Below are 14,767 nucleotides of genomic sequence, written 5' to 3'. Positions count from 1 at the left end.
AGGTAGAACTAAGAGGACCATACATTATTTAATATGTTGTTGTCGTGACAATACCCTATTCTTTTAAATTAATCCACAATCTGTAAAATACAGTTGCAGTGTTTGTAACAGGAACAAAAATAGGGTCAGTGTTGTATCCCCTGTAGCTTCCCTGCACTGGTTACCTGTTGTTCATTCTAAGATTTATTTCAGGCCTTTATTGATAAATCATAGGTCTAATTAAAGACATGACAGCTATATTCGTGACCGTCCGTGACTATAAAACCTTAAAGCAGTGCTGCAGGCTTGATGACTTAGAAATGCTTCAACTGAAAATGATGCTGACTAAATCAATGTTGATGTTTTCAAAACCCATTTATAGGATTCAAAGACCTGTGATGGTTTCATTAACATGTTTTCAACTCTTTTCATCCATCTATCCATCTAACTGTTATTTGATGTTATTACCTGGTAGTTATTATATTACCAGCTGCTACAGGCACTTTTGAAGTTTTATCTTAAAAAGTATATATTAGTATTATTAGACATAAGACATAAGAGGTTTTTATCATCATTGTAGTGATACAACGAAATTTTGTTTGGTAGCTCTCAGCTAGCCAGCAGCGGTGAATAATAGCCAGCAGCAGTGAATAACCCATTATTACCCAGTGGCATGCCGATGCCGTAACCCTTGGTGTCCAGTAGGCCTCCTATCTTTGTGAGGTTACAGTTGAGGCCGCGGTGGTACTCGTTCATGGTGCTCTCCATCAGGAAGGCGTACTTAGAGTTGACCACGCGGGCGATGCCCTCCTCCGTGCTTTTCACAAAGACGCTGGGCTGCTTGGAGTACATGTAGTTCCACATCCGCTGGTAGGTCTGGTAACGGGAGTTCTGCAGAGGGATGGGAGCACAACAATGAGAATTAAGCACTGATTACAGATGTGTTGCACACTCACAGTTCACAACATGTCCTATCATCTGTCTTTGAAGCAGAAATAAAATTTAGATTGATAAAAATGAAATAGGGAAGACAGAGAAAAAGAGAAAGAGACATGCATCGCCGATGAACAGGGGAGTGTGAATAATGACAGGCAGAGTAAAACATCAATGGTGAATAAACATAAAGAGGAGTGAGGAGAGTAGAGGGGGGCAAAGCAACGTGAATAAAGGCAACAGATTATTCGCTCATGGCGTAGCTGATGCATCATCTTTCATACAGATGGAGGTAAATCAGCACACAGGAGGTGGTTCAGCACTGAGCAAAATATGTAAAGCTCTAAAACAGGATTAAGTGTTTAAAGTGCACAATTACATGTTGCATCTCTGTGTGTGAGAAGACAGGAAAAGAATAGAGAAGGCGGCATCTGTGTGTGATAATGTGACTGTGTACTGTATGTGTGTGTTTGTGTGGATTAGCCATTGAGTGGGGTAATGTACTGTAGCATTGAAACTGGCTTATGCAGGCAAACATAGACCATTCTTTCTTTTATCCTCAATATGGACAATAACCACGAGGCTGCAAAGCACACACACTCACAATTTGGCATGTAGCCATTTCCCATGCATGCACACAAACAAACAAAGAAATGTTTTTTTTTATACACTCACCTACACACACTCCCACATGCAAACACACCTACACACGGAGACAAAACACACACGCTCTATGACAAACACAGATGCCGACACAGATGCCGCGAGCGCTCTCATAAGCAAACACAGGCAGTCAGCCACTTAATACAAACAGCCATAAAGAAAACAACAGAGAAACTCAGAGATATAGTAACAAATATGGAGACAGCAAGTTACTCTAGGAAATAAATACAAGAACAGTGCACTAAATCACACATGTACATACAAGCGAAAAAACTTTGATTGAAAAAAATTGATGCTATAAAGACAACAAAGGAAACTGTGATAATCTAAAGTAAATCCAACTTCTAACAAAATCAACACAATTTAACATGTAAGCACGGATTCAAACACACACACACACATAAACCCGTTCAAATAGCCCAAACACAAAGCCAATCAGAGCCATGGCTGCTGCAGCGGGTCGTACCATGAAAAAGGTCATGGTGCTCCCTCCGTGGATGGTACCATACTCGATGTTGGTCTGGTCGGCCAAGTCGTCCGGAGACTCGATGGGAACCTCCATCCTCTGGACGGTCAGGAAGGCGGCCAGGTTGGCCGTGTAGGAGGAGATGATGATCAGGGTGAACGCCCACCTGGGAGGTGGAGAGAAGGGGAGGAAACATGTGAAAAGGGTAAGAAGGGACGGGCGATATGGATACAACCAATTATCACGTCCTTTCTGGATCACAAAACTGATACATATAATGATGTAATAAATTGTCTGGAAAATTACTGGAATTACCTGACAAATCAAGACATTCAATCACACTGAAAATCTAATTAAAATCCAATATAACTATAAATTAGCCCTGCTCGTTGATTTGAGAGAAAGTTCATAAAGGCCTGATGTAACCAGAGATGTCAAAAGGAGCGATACATCAGAATAAACAGTATAGCAAAATTCCCAAATATACATAATCTCACAGTCGTTATCATCACATTGCCAAGCTTTAAGTTTCAGGTTTCCAGGACTAACATATAATACTCTACACCCTTAAATGGGAAGATGGGACTTTCTTATGACCCTTCTTGTTTAAAAACTTTCTTCGAGCACATCATGTACTCACTGTACTTAATAATATCCCACTATCACATATCTGGCTCAACTCAGTGTAATTTGGTCTTCCTGTCTTCCTCTACCCTTTATCTCCTTAGCTCTTAGCGGTTATATTACTATGTGTGTGTGTGTGTGTGTGTCTTTCACACTCACTCTGTTTCCACAGGAATACCATCAGGCTACTGTAGCATTTCTGTGAACTTAGCATTTTTCTACTGTTTGCTTGCTGCTCAGGGACTAAAATTAATAGACGATACGCAAAATGTAAATGCCGTTATCTCACACAGAGGATAAAAAATGCAGGTTGTTGATGAAGAAATTAGTTTAACCAACCAAGTTGAATTTGCTTTGAAACACTTATAAAGTGAATGAGCATTTTCAAACATGGACCCTAAAATCTGGAGCACATTCATATATTTAGTCAAAACAGCTGATTCTCGCATTTGAATTCGTAGAGCTTGGACTTCTTGTTGTAATCTGTAGTTACTGCCCCCATACTTTTACAATAGTATTAATGTTTAATCTTAACTGTCTCTATCGTTCGGCACTCCTTTGTTCCTCATTTTGTTTAGTACTTTGCAAACCTCTGATTGTGTTCCACACAAATGCATTTTAATATTATTATTATATCAACATGTATATTAAATATATCACATCATATTTAACACATCTGTATCAACAACCGAATATATAAATATGCAAATCTTTTTAATTTCCAGTCTTTGTTGAAAAGTATTTTCTCAGTGTATGTGAAGTGGAGGCTTCAGGTTTCCACAACACACTTGTGTAAGTTGCGTATTGGTCCATGATTGGCTTGTTATATAAATAAATCCTGTTCATACGTACATGCTCAGATTTTAGATGAGCACAGATAAACTTTCCCCCTTCAGCAGATGAATGTGAAAACAGCTTTCTGGTGTCGAACTCAGCACATACACCATTCTGCACAGTAACCTAAAAACGCATTTTTGAGTGGTAGGGACTTTAAACTGGCACAGAAACGTAACCATTCAGTAACTTACCACACCCCGCTAACACATCTGGTGGACAGGGCTCTGGGCATTATCTCTGATCCCTGCTGCATGAAGCCTCCAATAGGGAACCACAGGCTGTTTCCCAGCGTGTACTGGTTCTCCAACATGTCCCTGCGCTCTCTCAGACACGGGTGAGGGTTGTACCACTCATACGGGCTCAGCCTGGTGGGGAAACACAGACATAGTGGAATGACCTTGGGGTCAAATCTCTGTCATATCATTCGAGCCACCGCCAATCGGTCATTCGATCCATGTCAATCTGTCTGTTGGAGGGTGTTTAAAGTACAAATCTATGAAATGTGACAGGCAACTCGTGTTCAACAAGATAAATGGCTATAAAGCTGCAGACTATGGGCACAGTAAAGTAATGTAATGTATTGACCTTGCAGCCAGGAAGAGCACACAGCTGACAGCCAGGTAGGCGAGCAGCATGAAGAGCCAGACGGCTGGAGAGAAGGGATCGAGGAAGGAGAAGTAACCCGGCTTCCGACCCTGTTGCAGAGAAAAAGAAAAGGAGGAGAAAGAGGGGTGGAGAGATGGATAGAGCAACAGAGAGGGACAGTGACAGACAGACAGGAAGTTTGAGTGTGTTAGAAAACAAGGTGTCATGTCTCAGCAGTCAGGGACTGTCCCCTCTGCACCACAGGAGGGCAGTGTCCTTCACTGCACGCTGATAGTAAGTCTGCAGTGCTCTGATACGCTAATGCTACAATCCATAAATGCTCCGTCTCACAATGCCTGCTGCCGAAGCACACCTGGCTGAGACCCAAAACCTCATTAGCAATGTAAAGCTGCCACTGTTACGCGGTTACAGAGCACTGACTTATTGAGCAATTGAAATTACACCTATAAATTTCACCGTGGACACAGTGGATGCAGCACACTACATAAACACACGATCCTCTACTTCAAAGATGAGATCAACTGTTATGTAATGTTCAGTCTGATTCCATAAGAATCATCAAACAGGCGAAGCCCCGTCGCCTTCTGCGTGACCCTGCCGGCTTAAAAGCGGCGCAAACAAAGAAAATGAAATCCAATACAAGATCTGTAGTGAGTATCGTGCGGCGGGCACCCTGCAGCCCCGGATAAAAACCTCACCAGTTGAACTCTGTACAAGATGCTGATCCCCAGGGTCATGAACGGCTTAGAGAAGTCGATAACTTTCTCTCTCTCTGACGTGATGGTGAAGCCCGCTACGGCCAGGTCTGCTTTCTGTGGAATTGACAAAGATAGAAAGGTGGGTTGATAGTAGTGGGGGCGAGAGAGAGGTAGAGGGAGTGGAGGAGAGTGAGGGAGAAAAACCGACAAGTGGTCAGGTAACTGCTTAAAAATAGAAAAACACTCAGCGCTGCTCCGGGTAGAGGAGAGAGCTCTATTTGAAATGACGTGCCAACGGAAAAAATGAAAAGTTTTGATTGCGGCACTTGAAATTACATTTGGAAAACATACATACATGCACTCTGTCTCTTTCCCTCTTGCACACTCACACATACACACACACGCACACAATATCCACCATCCAAATTAGGCTAATTGCAAGTAAGCACTGGATGGCTGGTCCTTTCCACCTGTACAAAACCTTGCAGGTCTCTGGTCGCTCTGCCTCCCCTCCATCTATTCCATTAAAAGCTAATTGATGAACATGGGGCCGCTAATTAGAGCTGAGTGATCAGGCAGTGGGGAGGGCATGGAGGGAGAGGAAGCGTGGCGAGCTGGGGGAGCACAAGTGTGGCAGGCCCCACACAGGGACCACAGTCTGGTAATTGAAGTATACCGTATGATAATTAAGCGGAGAGGGGCTCTCATTAGCCTGCTTCAACCAGAGTGTCTGTCAAAGGCGCACTAGGCCTGGACAGGGAAGGAAAAAGGGGGGAGGGGGGAGGGTTGCTGCGAGGAAAGATGGTGCATACAAGTTTAGGCAATGCTACCATTCTCTTTTGGGGAATTATCAAGTCAGCTTTTGTCCTAGATAAGAGTCTTACTCCCCTCTGAGGGCAATTTGAAACATGGGATGTTACAGCAGAGTTGCGGTTTGGGGCTACAGCGTGAGTGAGTTTGTGGGTGTGTGCGTGCATGTGTGTGTGTGTGTGTTCAGTGAGTTATCTGTTTGTAGAGACACTGGATAGAATATCTGTGTTTCTGGTTTGCTTGTGAGACAGAGAGAGACAGAAGGGAGGGAGAGGGGGAGAATACACTCACCCTGTTGATTAGCTCTCCGACCATGCCAGTCCAAGAGCCGTTGGGCTCTGGAGCGCCATACAGGCCATCGTCCACCAGCTTGATCTTGAAGGAGAATTTCAAGATGTCTGCCAGCTCCTTCAGCATGTCGACACAGAAGCCCTCGTACTGGTCGTTGCCCTGGTAGTCCTGGTAGTTGTCTCGGCGCATCACATATGGGTTCTCCTGAGCACGGGGAGGAACACGAGGGGTTTCAATCCAAAACTAAGAATATCCTGTTTGAGCAGGGATTACTGACTGAAGTAAGACTCAATGATTGTTTCAAAAACAGGAATTTAATTTGTATTGTAAAAAATAAACTATTATGTGAATGATAGATGGTTCAACACCAGAAATTTGCTTTCTTGCAGAGAGTGATGAGAAGATCAATACCACTCTCATACTGAGTCTGAAACAGGGTGAAACAGAGCTAACCTTGCTCTATCGGATATTCAAATCCACCTACAAAATGTCTTAATCTCACTTATTTACACGTTAAAGCTTAAATTAAATTATCTGCCAAAATATTGAACTATTCATTTAAGATTTTAAGGAAACAAGCGCCCCTCTTTTGAACTCTCAGAAGCATTTTGAGGCATTACTCAAATTAAACTGAATTATTTTCAGGGACATTCCTCAAATTTATCACTACCTCTGTCAATGCAGTTGTGCCACTGAGCCTATAAACAGGGTGCATTGAGTTTTAGAGACATGCTACTTTGCCAGGCTTGAGTCTTTACAAAAAAATATATATGTACAGTTGCATTATGGGAATAGTAGGATTCTGCCTTTTTGGAGCTTGAACAATACTTTAGACTGAAAGTCACCAAGTCACCAATCCTTTTGTTTTATCTGTCTCTTGTGAGCCCCCAGCCATGATGGAAGTCCAATACTAAATGGCTGTAGAACTCCTTTAAAATACATGAAACGGCTTCAAATCACTGGATCTGTCGACCTCCAAATCTCATCATTTATTTGCAGGTCTTACAGCAGCAAAAAAGGGGGAGGTGAAGGAAACTGGGTGGAGGGGGAGGTCCAAGCAGGAAGTAATTTCTGGGCATTCTACTTTGTGTTTGCTATCGCGATGATTTTTGTTCTACTTTTTGATATTAATAACATTGATAACAAAAAGAAAATGGCTTTCAAGAGAACGCAGACTGTGTTCTTATTGATAGTCTCACTTCCTTTATTTGTTGTCCTCTATATTCATCATGTATCTCTTTTTTTCTTTTTTTTTCATTTCATTCTTTTGTTATAACGTGACATCAACATTCAAGCCATTAATGCTTATTTGATTTTATATCATAGCATAATGTAGTGCAGAGGATTTACTGTATCATGGGTTTTTACACATCTACACTGACCTGGAGATGATGGAGCAGCATCATGTGAGGGTATTATTGATTTTCTGATATGACATTACTCATATGGAAACCAGAAGGAGACAACTTGTGTCGTTCAAACATTACCAGGACACCAGGATTTTGGCAGTTTGAATTCAGTAACACATCTCTCTCAGTGCTCTGTCAGTTTCTATGACAGCTACAGTGACAGCAGAATTAGCAGAAACAGACCACGACGCAGCATGAGCTGCGGCACAGCCTGTGCAAGCAACACAAAAACAACTCTGACCTCACCAGCGAGATGGTCCAGAAGATAGCTGTGACCTTACCAGTATGGTGGTGACAATGAGTGTCTTGTTGGCCAGCGTCTCTGAGACATTGATATCTAGACTGGTGGAGTTCATTGCCAGAGTGTTGTTGGAGTACCAGACCCCGATCTAACAGAGGAGAGAAGGCAAGAAGAAATCAATGGCTATTGTGGGATAAATAATGTACTATTTAAGCTATTACTTTACTGCTGTGGTAGGCTACACACCATCGAAAATTTCAGTGAGCGCATTAACACTATTGGCCTATTGTATAGAGTACCTTTGCATGTTGAATATTTTATGCTTTGCCTTGATATCCATACTGCTACATACTGTAAATGCATATTGATTTAATAACCCCCATTGGAGCAATACACATACCGGCAAGTAGCATGCATTGTAAAAAAGACAACAACAAAAACAACAAAAAAAATTACAAGCAGAGCAATGAGCATGATGGCAACAATTGAAAAGCATTCTTGATCTGGAGTTTTATTGCCATGTCTATTTTCCTTTACTAACAATTTTCTTAAACTGTATAGAAAAAGCTCACATATTTCCTTTTTATGGAGACAGTAAACTCACTTATGTGTAAACAAGTATGTGATTATGACATAACTAGTGTGCAGGGGGTGGAACCGCAGCTCACAGAGACATTTCTTTGGGAGATGTTGCTGTACAATTTTCAATAACTCAGAGAAGAGGTAATGACTGCTCAGACAGAATCACAAGTTTTCAATAACACTCTTTATCCTGCCCTGACATTTAAGAGTGGTCTTTTCTCTGTTAACCACCTCTGATGGTGGGTGTGCTGCTGTGCAGAGGTGGGCCGAGTTAAAATGTTAATTATTGCAACATGACTCTCCCATAGATTTAAAGTGAAGATTTAAGAATGGTTATCAGGTGGTATTTAGTGTTAGCATGGGAGACAGTTGGCCTATAGCAGCACCGAGCAACACGTATTAAGGGAAGTTGAAGAGAAAGTGTTTCCTCCAGTCAATGAACCGCAACGTAATTCCCTCAGACAGAATCTGCAGTGATGTGTGTACTTATGCTTCATTTAATCTCCACTTTGAAATGCTGGTGAAATGCATTTTGATCTTTATCTCCCCTCACCTTTCCTTCTAATGCTCACTAGAGGAGTCTGCATTGACAGGATAATGGCAACAAAATGCTCCTAAACACCTCATTAGCTGGGTCTGCCAACATTTTATTTTGGTTCCCCACACTGTCCAACTACCCTGAACAAATTTGTTGTGGCATGTAACTTGTACATCAAAAAGATAAAATGCCCAGACTGACAGCGGAGGTCTGGTTCGGGAAAAATTAATGAAAAGGAATTAATGTGTGGAACAAAAACTGTAAAGTGAGACGATGTCATTTTTCAAATAAGAAATTACACATGATTATCTTATAAATTAAGAGTCTGAGTCTCTCAAAAAACACCCTCTTTAATAATTCAATACACTCTGTGGTTTTGCTGCAATGGCCTTAATTGGTCTGGTATGACTTTAGATAGATAGTTATCTGTAATTATCATTACTGAGTAAGTTTGCAAACTTGCCCCTTCACTAATTGTATTATTGTTACAATACGTTTTTTACAATGAACAATTATGCTTTTAATGCCATAGTGGAAGTTATTCAGCAAAAGCCACATCGTGACACTTTTAACACTTGGTTGTTTGTAATCTAAGTTTGGTTGAAATTATTCATATGAACCAAAAGGTTTTGACAAACGACAACACAATATGATCATACTGTCACCGCACAATTCCACTGAAAGGCAGTAGATCATATTATGCATTTAATGCCCGGCCCGTCAACTCAAACCCAACTGATTATTTGACTCTGCTCAGATCCTTGAAATAAAACTGCACAATAACAGTGTGAAGAAAATGCAGGGCATTGCTTGGAAAAAACTTTCCAACGTAATATAATTTCATTGTTTTCAAATAGTGGTGTCAAAACATATGACTTCAAGAGGAAACGTCTCTGTAGTCATGACCACTTTAGTCTATGTCAAATGGAAGACCTGAGCCAGTAAAAAACCCACCCAAAAAAACAAAAAGATACAAAGTACAAAGTACAAGCCTAAACAAATCCAGTTCTATAAAAGACAAAGAGAAAATTAAACTCCATTAAGCCTCCATATAAATAGTATATGAACAGTATTATAGATACAGTAGGATCTGTGCTGAGCTTGAATGAATGTCATTGTTTGGAGGCATGGGAAGAAAATAAACCAACCATTAATAAAATGCCATTTTTTGCATGTTTTTAGATCAGAAACATCAAGTCAACATCCAACAAACAAACAACAACAAACAAAGCGCCTGGCACCGGGTCAGTCCAAACATGATTATACATTCAAAAGACATAAAGAAGAAACACTGGGCTCAATACTACTGACCTACTTTGAAATTTGGCAACCGTTTGAAATTCAATTGATGACCAAACCAAGCAGCTAATGTATTCCAGTAGTCTTCAGATGAAATAAAAGTTAACATGTATTTGTAGCTACAACATGACCCACTTCTGATGGCAGGTGACGCTACAGTGCTGTCAGGTGAACTGCATCAAACCAACTTCACAAAGTGAGGCTATTTAGCTACTATCATGGGAGCCTGCGAAGAGGCTGACATCTGTGTTAAACAGCTCCTCTGGCATAGTGAAGTCAGACGGCTGACCTGTGTCTAACCCAAAGCCTGTGGGCGGTTTGACCCAGCTGCTGCATGATAACAGGTGACTCCTGACCTCTTTGTGGCCTCCTCTGTGTTTCTCCAGAATCCTCAGGGTATAGTTGGTCCTCTGACCTTTGCTGTTGAACTCCACGCGGCCTGTCAGACCATCGTACTCCACCTGGCAGGCGGACGGAGAGAGTGAGGTGAGAAAGTGTGAAAGAGGACAAGAAATGACAGGAAAATGAGAAGAGAGTAGGCAGAAACAATGAGGAGACAAATCTACAGGCAATCGTCTCTATAACAGCATACATACAGACTTTCTACAGTGTTGAGCAAGAAAGATAGGGTGTAAGACTAAAAGAAGGAAAGAGCTAGATAGACAGAGGAAGTGTCTGAGACTGCACAAGACAAGGGTGATTAGTTTTGGATCAACCAGGAGAAAGTGACTGACTGAGCGAGAGGCTCAGGTAGAGCAGCAGAGAGTCAACAGCTCCCTAACAAGACTCGGGACTGCACCTCACAGCTCAGCTCCGCCTCTCCAAAACCAAGGGCGCTGGCACAGTGAGCAAGATCTATGATGAATGGCACGGTGCTGAAGATGGAGCGCACCACAATGGTGACTAACAAAGGCAGATGTCGGGCCGGTGGGGAGGACGCAATGAGAGATGGGGCTCAGGCTGCCGTGACAACAGGTAGTCGATGAGAGGAGCACACAGACGACCGGAGAATGGGAGATGACAAAGAGTAACAAGAGACAGAGGTTACATGCAACATGAGACGAGGATGATACACAGTCTTGCTGTACTGTAGTCATTAATCAATAAGTCAGTCAAAGAGAAAATAAATAGGCCACAGTTCTGATTAGTGAGAAACTTATGAGGCATTTTTCAAGAAGAAAATGACAAACATTTGCTAGTTGTACATTCTCAAATTATTTTCTCTGATTCATATAATTAACATTTGAAAATATTTGTGTTTTGGGCTGTTGGTGCGACAAGACAGGGTTGCGATAATTATTTTCATTGTTCATTAATCCGCAATTAATAAGTTATGTCTATAAAATATAGACACACATAAGAACACACTTTTTTGGGTTTTCCAAGGTTTTTTTAAATGTGTTGCTTTATCCGTCCAACGGCCTAAAACACAATTCAAATTACTGTCACAAAAAACAAAGAAAATTAGCAAAATGTTCAAGTTTTAGAGTCTGGAAAAAGCAAATATATGGCATTTTTGCTGGAAAGAAAGACTGAAACGATGAACTGATTATCAAAGATTTTTGTTCATCAATTCAGCTCTTACTTGAAGGTGTCACCTTAAGCTTTGGGAAGCTTTAATACAATTTTTCTAACATTGTGAATATCACAAGCGTTGACATCAGAGGAATTCAACCAAATTAAGACCATACTTCTAACTCATATCTTATCTGTGTGCATGTACATGTGTATGAGCATGTTGTATATCAGCAGGTGATTGTATTATACTTCAAGCGTTTACCATGCGCAGGTAGTTCATAAGACTGGTCCCATGTTGCCAGATCTGGGGTGATGTGCAGCTGAGTGGCTTCACTCCAATTTCCTGACTGCGGTTCAATTCCCTTACGGCCCCCACCACCACATGCACCGCATCAAACATCAATGCTGACGAGAGCTGTGGAAAGAGGGAGAGGAAACAAGAGAGAAACGGAGGGGGAGAAAGGCAAAGGGGGGAGGGATGGAAACACAGTGATGAGAGACAAGGAGTCAAGGGAGTAGATGCAATGAGGAAAGATGTGCCAGCAGATAAGATTGAATGGTTAACAGGGATGGAGGGAGGGAGGTGGGGAAAAGAAGAGAGAGAAGAGATGTGAGGTATGAGTAAACCAGTGGGGAGGAAACACAGATGGATACATCAATACCCATTAAGTACAAGCAAAAGACTAGCTGAATCTCTTTAACTGCTCCATGAATCAGTGTGAGGAATAAAGTAGCTTAATGTTACGTGGCGTGCAAACAAAGCTATGAAAATCCCTCTTGAATGTACACACGCATGAGTACTCGAGTGTCCGCGAGACTGACCGCGGGGCCGGGGTACGTGAGGTCACATCCCTCCCTCCAAGAGAGGTTCAGGCTCCTGATGAACTCCAAATAGAAGGGATGGGTGGTGTTAAACATGGAGAAACCCACAATGTTTGACTGCTCATCCACGATATCATCCAGTCTCAAGAGCGGGAAGTCCTAACAGGAAGAAGAGGAGCATTGAGGGTGTTTGCAGAGAGAGAGAGAAAGAAGGTGACAGAAAATTCAGGTGAGTGACAATGTTGACAGTGTATCAAATCTTAGCACAGACTCAAAATATTGTGCAAAGGAGAGGGAGATGAAGAAAAAGAGAGGCAACAGGGGGTGACAACATGCAATCTCAGATGGAGAGAGAAAAAACGGATATAGATATCTAGAAAAATGGGACAACAGTAATACAGGTGGAAAGAGAGCTTGATGGAATGGTAGATTTTTCACACAGATATACACACAAGATGTGGCATCTAAAGCACATCATGTAGAGAAGGAAATAAAATAAAGAAATCAGGCGCAACGCATAAAGTGACACATTAATTTGAATGTTAGAAGGGGAGGTGAGTGTATCAAAGGGGGCAGATGAAAAACCCTGGAAGCGTAGAGAAGGTGGCGGGTGGCAGAAGAAAAAGGGCACATCACGTCTGTCATCGCCGACACCTCAGACCTTCCTTCAGTTTCTTCTGCCATCCTCATCTGCACTCCCACATCTTTGTTGAGTGTGTTCATTTCTCAGATCCTTCTCTCTCTTTCCCTCTCCCCACCCTTCATATCCTCTCTCACCTCCCTTTATCTCATACTTCCTCAGCCTTAGCACCTTTGCTTGCTCATAAAGGGACAGAAGAGAGAGGAACAAGTGAAGATGGAGGAACAGGAGGCAGAAGAGGGAAAGGGGTAGAATTTGGTAAGCTCTTACCATCGTGGTCAGTATGTACTTGTAAAACGCTGATGTCATCCCCAGCTCAGACGCCTGTGGGACAAAGAGAAAGAGAGATCAAGATGAGAAAATTAAAGTAAGGGCAGGTGGGATACAGAATGTGGAAAAAAAATAGAGGGAGCGAGGTGGGGGTCAAAGGGGGAGAGTTTTTAAGAAGGAGACATTTGGGGGACAAAGTGGAAGGGAGTATGGGGGAGGAGAGGAAGCATACGTTAATCATAGTTTCACATCATCAGGCTAACACTAGGACATTTGGCTAAGGGCAGACAGCCGCTCCGATGTGCCCAGTAAAACATCCCATACACATTCAAACTATGAGTCACTGCGCTGGCTATCGGCGTTACGGGCCGTACTATGAATCAGAATAAGCCTGGGTTACATCTGCACCGCATTCCCAGCAAAATATGTCCTTTTGTCAAATGCTTTCTTACGAGTGCAAGTGATTGTTGCTGGCAGACATGCATACGTACTGTTCCCTATGCAGCCCCGGAGGGCAGAGAAGGTAAAACGTATGATAATTCTGTTAAGGCAACAAACACGCAGCCACTGAGAGAGATGTTTTATCATCTTGACAGATGGTAGCTCTGCATGTCCTTCATGGCAGTAACCTGAATATCACAAATGGGTACATTTAAGAGTAAAGCGCAAACCCCTAAGTGGTACTCTGTGTTCTGTATACATCTTCATATCCTGCACGTATGTGCTGCTGTGAAGTACTCAGATTGATGCTTGTGAACTGACCTTCTTGAGGATGAGATAGGAGACAGAAGCGTTAGCGTCAATGATGATGGTGGCCACTTTGTCGTCACGGATCTCCTTCAGCAGCGGCGTCGGGTCCAGGTTGTCATCCAGCATCCTGATTGACAGTGTCTCCCGAGAGATGAGAAAGCGGCGGACCAGTTCCTCCAATCTCAATAGGCCTGAGGCAGAGCCAGAGAACAGACGAGATGCATATCAACGTCTGTATCAGCAGACAGAAACGCATATTTCCAAACTGTAAGCTTTGAGGGACCGGTGAGAATCTTGATTTATCCTCGGCGTTCATACATTTGTGTCATTTTGCATAGCCTGATCGATGGTTTGTCTAAATCCCCAGGAAATTAAACATCATTTAATGTGGAGTCTACAGTATGTCTGCATTCACTGTTTCTTATAGCAGGACTTATTTTCATCTATTACAAGAACCACCAAGGAAAGTTTGAAATCAGTGCCATATGTTTGCTTCTCTGTAAATTAGCAGTGTATCTCAAATTGAACTTGACACATTTTTTGGCCTTTACACACAGAGGGCGTGACAAATAAACAACACAAAAAAGTGGCATGGAATATTGCATGTCTAGGGCTTTTAGTGTAAAAGGCAAGAAGAGATGTGGATCTGGTCTGCTCTTCCTTTGTCTAGGTTGACAGGAGTAATAAAGATTGCCCTCTTAGCTCGGACTACAGAGCCTCTGTGTTATTGTTTTAGAAATATAGGCACAACTTAACACGTTCTGCACAGTGTAATTGGTCGATGGCTTTAC

At 42.2% G+C, this 14,767-nt stretch overlaps 1 protein-coding gene across 1 annotated transcript in view; it reads right to left on the bottom strand.

The window, feature by feature from the left end:
- grik5 (glutamate receptor, ionotropic, kainate 5) overlaps positions 1–14,767 on the bottom strand; it is a 29,006-nt gene that overhangs the window by 4,802 nt on the left and 9,437 nt on the right. The window contains exons 5-16 of the mRNA XM_054622485.1: positions 13,989–14,167; positions 13,227–13,280; positions 12,317–12,475; positions 11,757–11,909; positions 10,333–10,437; positions 7,598–7,705; positions 5,908–6,111; positions 4,807–4,920; positions 4,088–4,197; positions 3,694–3,867; positions 2,042–2,207; positions 645–870 (exon numbers count right to left, since the gene is read on the bottom strand). Coding sequence (XP_054478460.1) covers positions 645–870; positions 2,042–2,207; positions 3,694–3,867; positions 4,088–4,197; positions 4,807–4,920; positions 5,908–6,111; positions 7,598–7,705; positions 10,333–10,437; positions 11,757–11,909; positions 12,317–12,475; positions 13,227–13,280; positions 13,989–14,167 — 1,752 coding nt within the window. The remainder of the gene's footprint in view (positions 1–644; positions 871–2,041; positions 2,208–3,693; positions 3,868–4,087; positions 4,198–4,806; positions 4,921–5,907; positions 6,112–7,597; positions 7,706–10,332; positions 10,438–11,756; positions 11,910–12,316; positions 12,476–13,226; positions 13,281–13,988; positions 14,168–14,767) is intronic.

This window comes from Anoplopoma fimbria, chromosome 20 (genome assembly GCF_027596085.1).
Source record: "Anoplopoma fimbria isolate UVic2021 breed Golden Eagle Sablefish chromosome 20, Afim_UVic_2022, whole genome shotgun sequence".
Taxonomy (NCBI): domain Eukaryota; kingdom Metazoa; phylum Chordata; class Actinopteri; order Perciformes; family Anoplopomatidae; genus Anoplopoma; species Anoplopoma fimbria.
The sequence above is the reverse complement of the archived record's forward strand: the minus strand, read 5'-3'. Positions and strand labels throughout refer to the sequence as shown.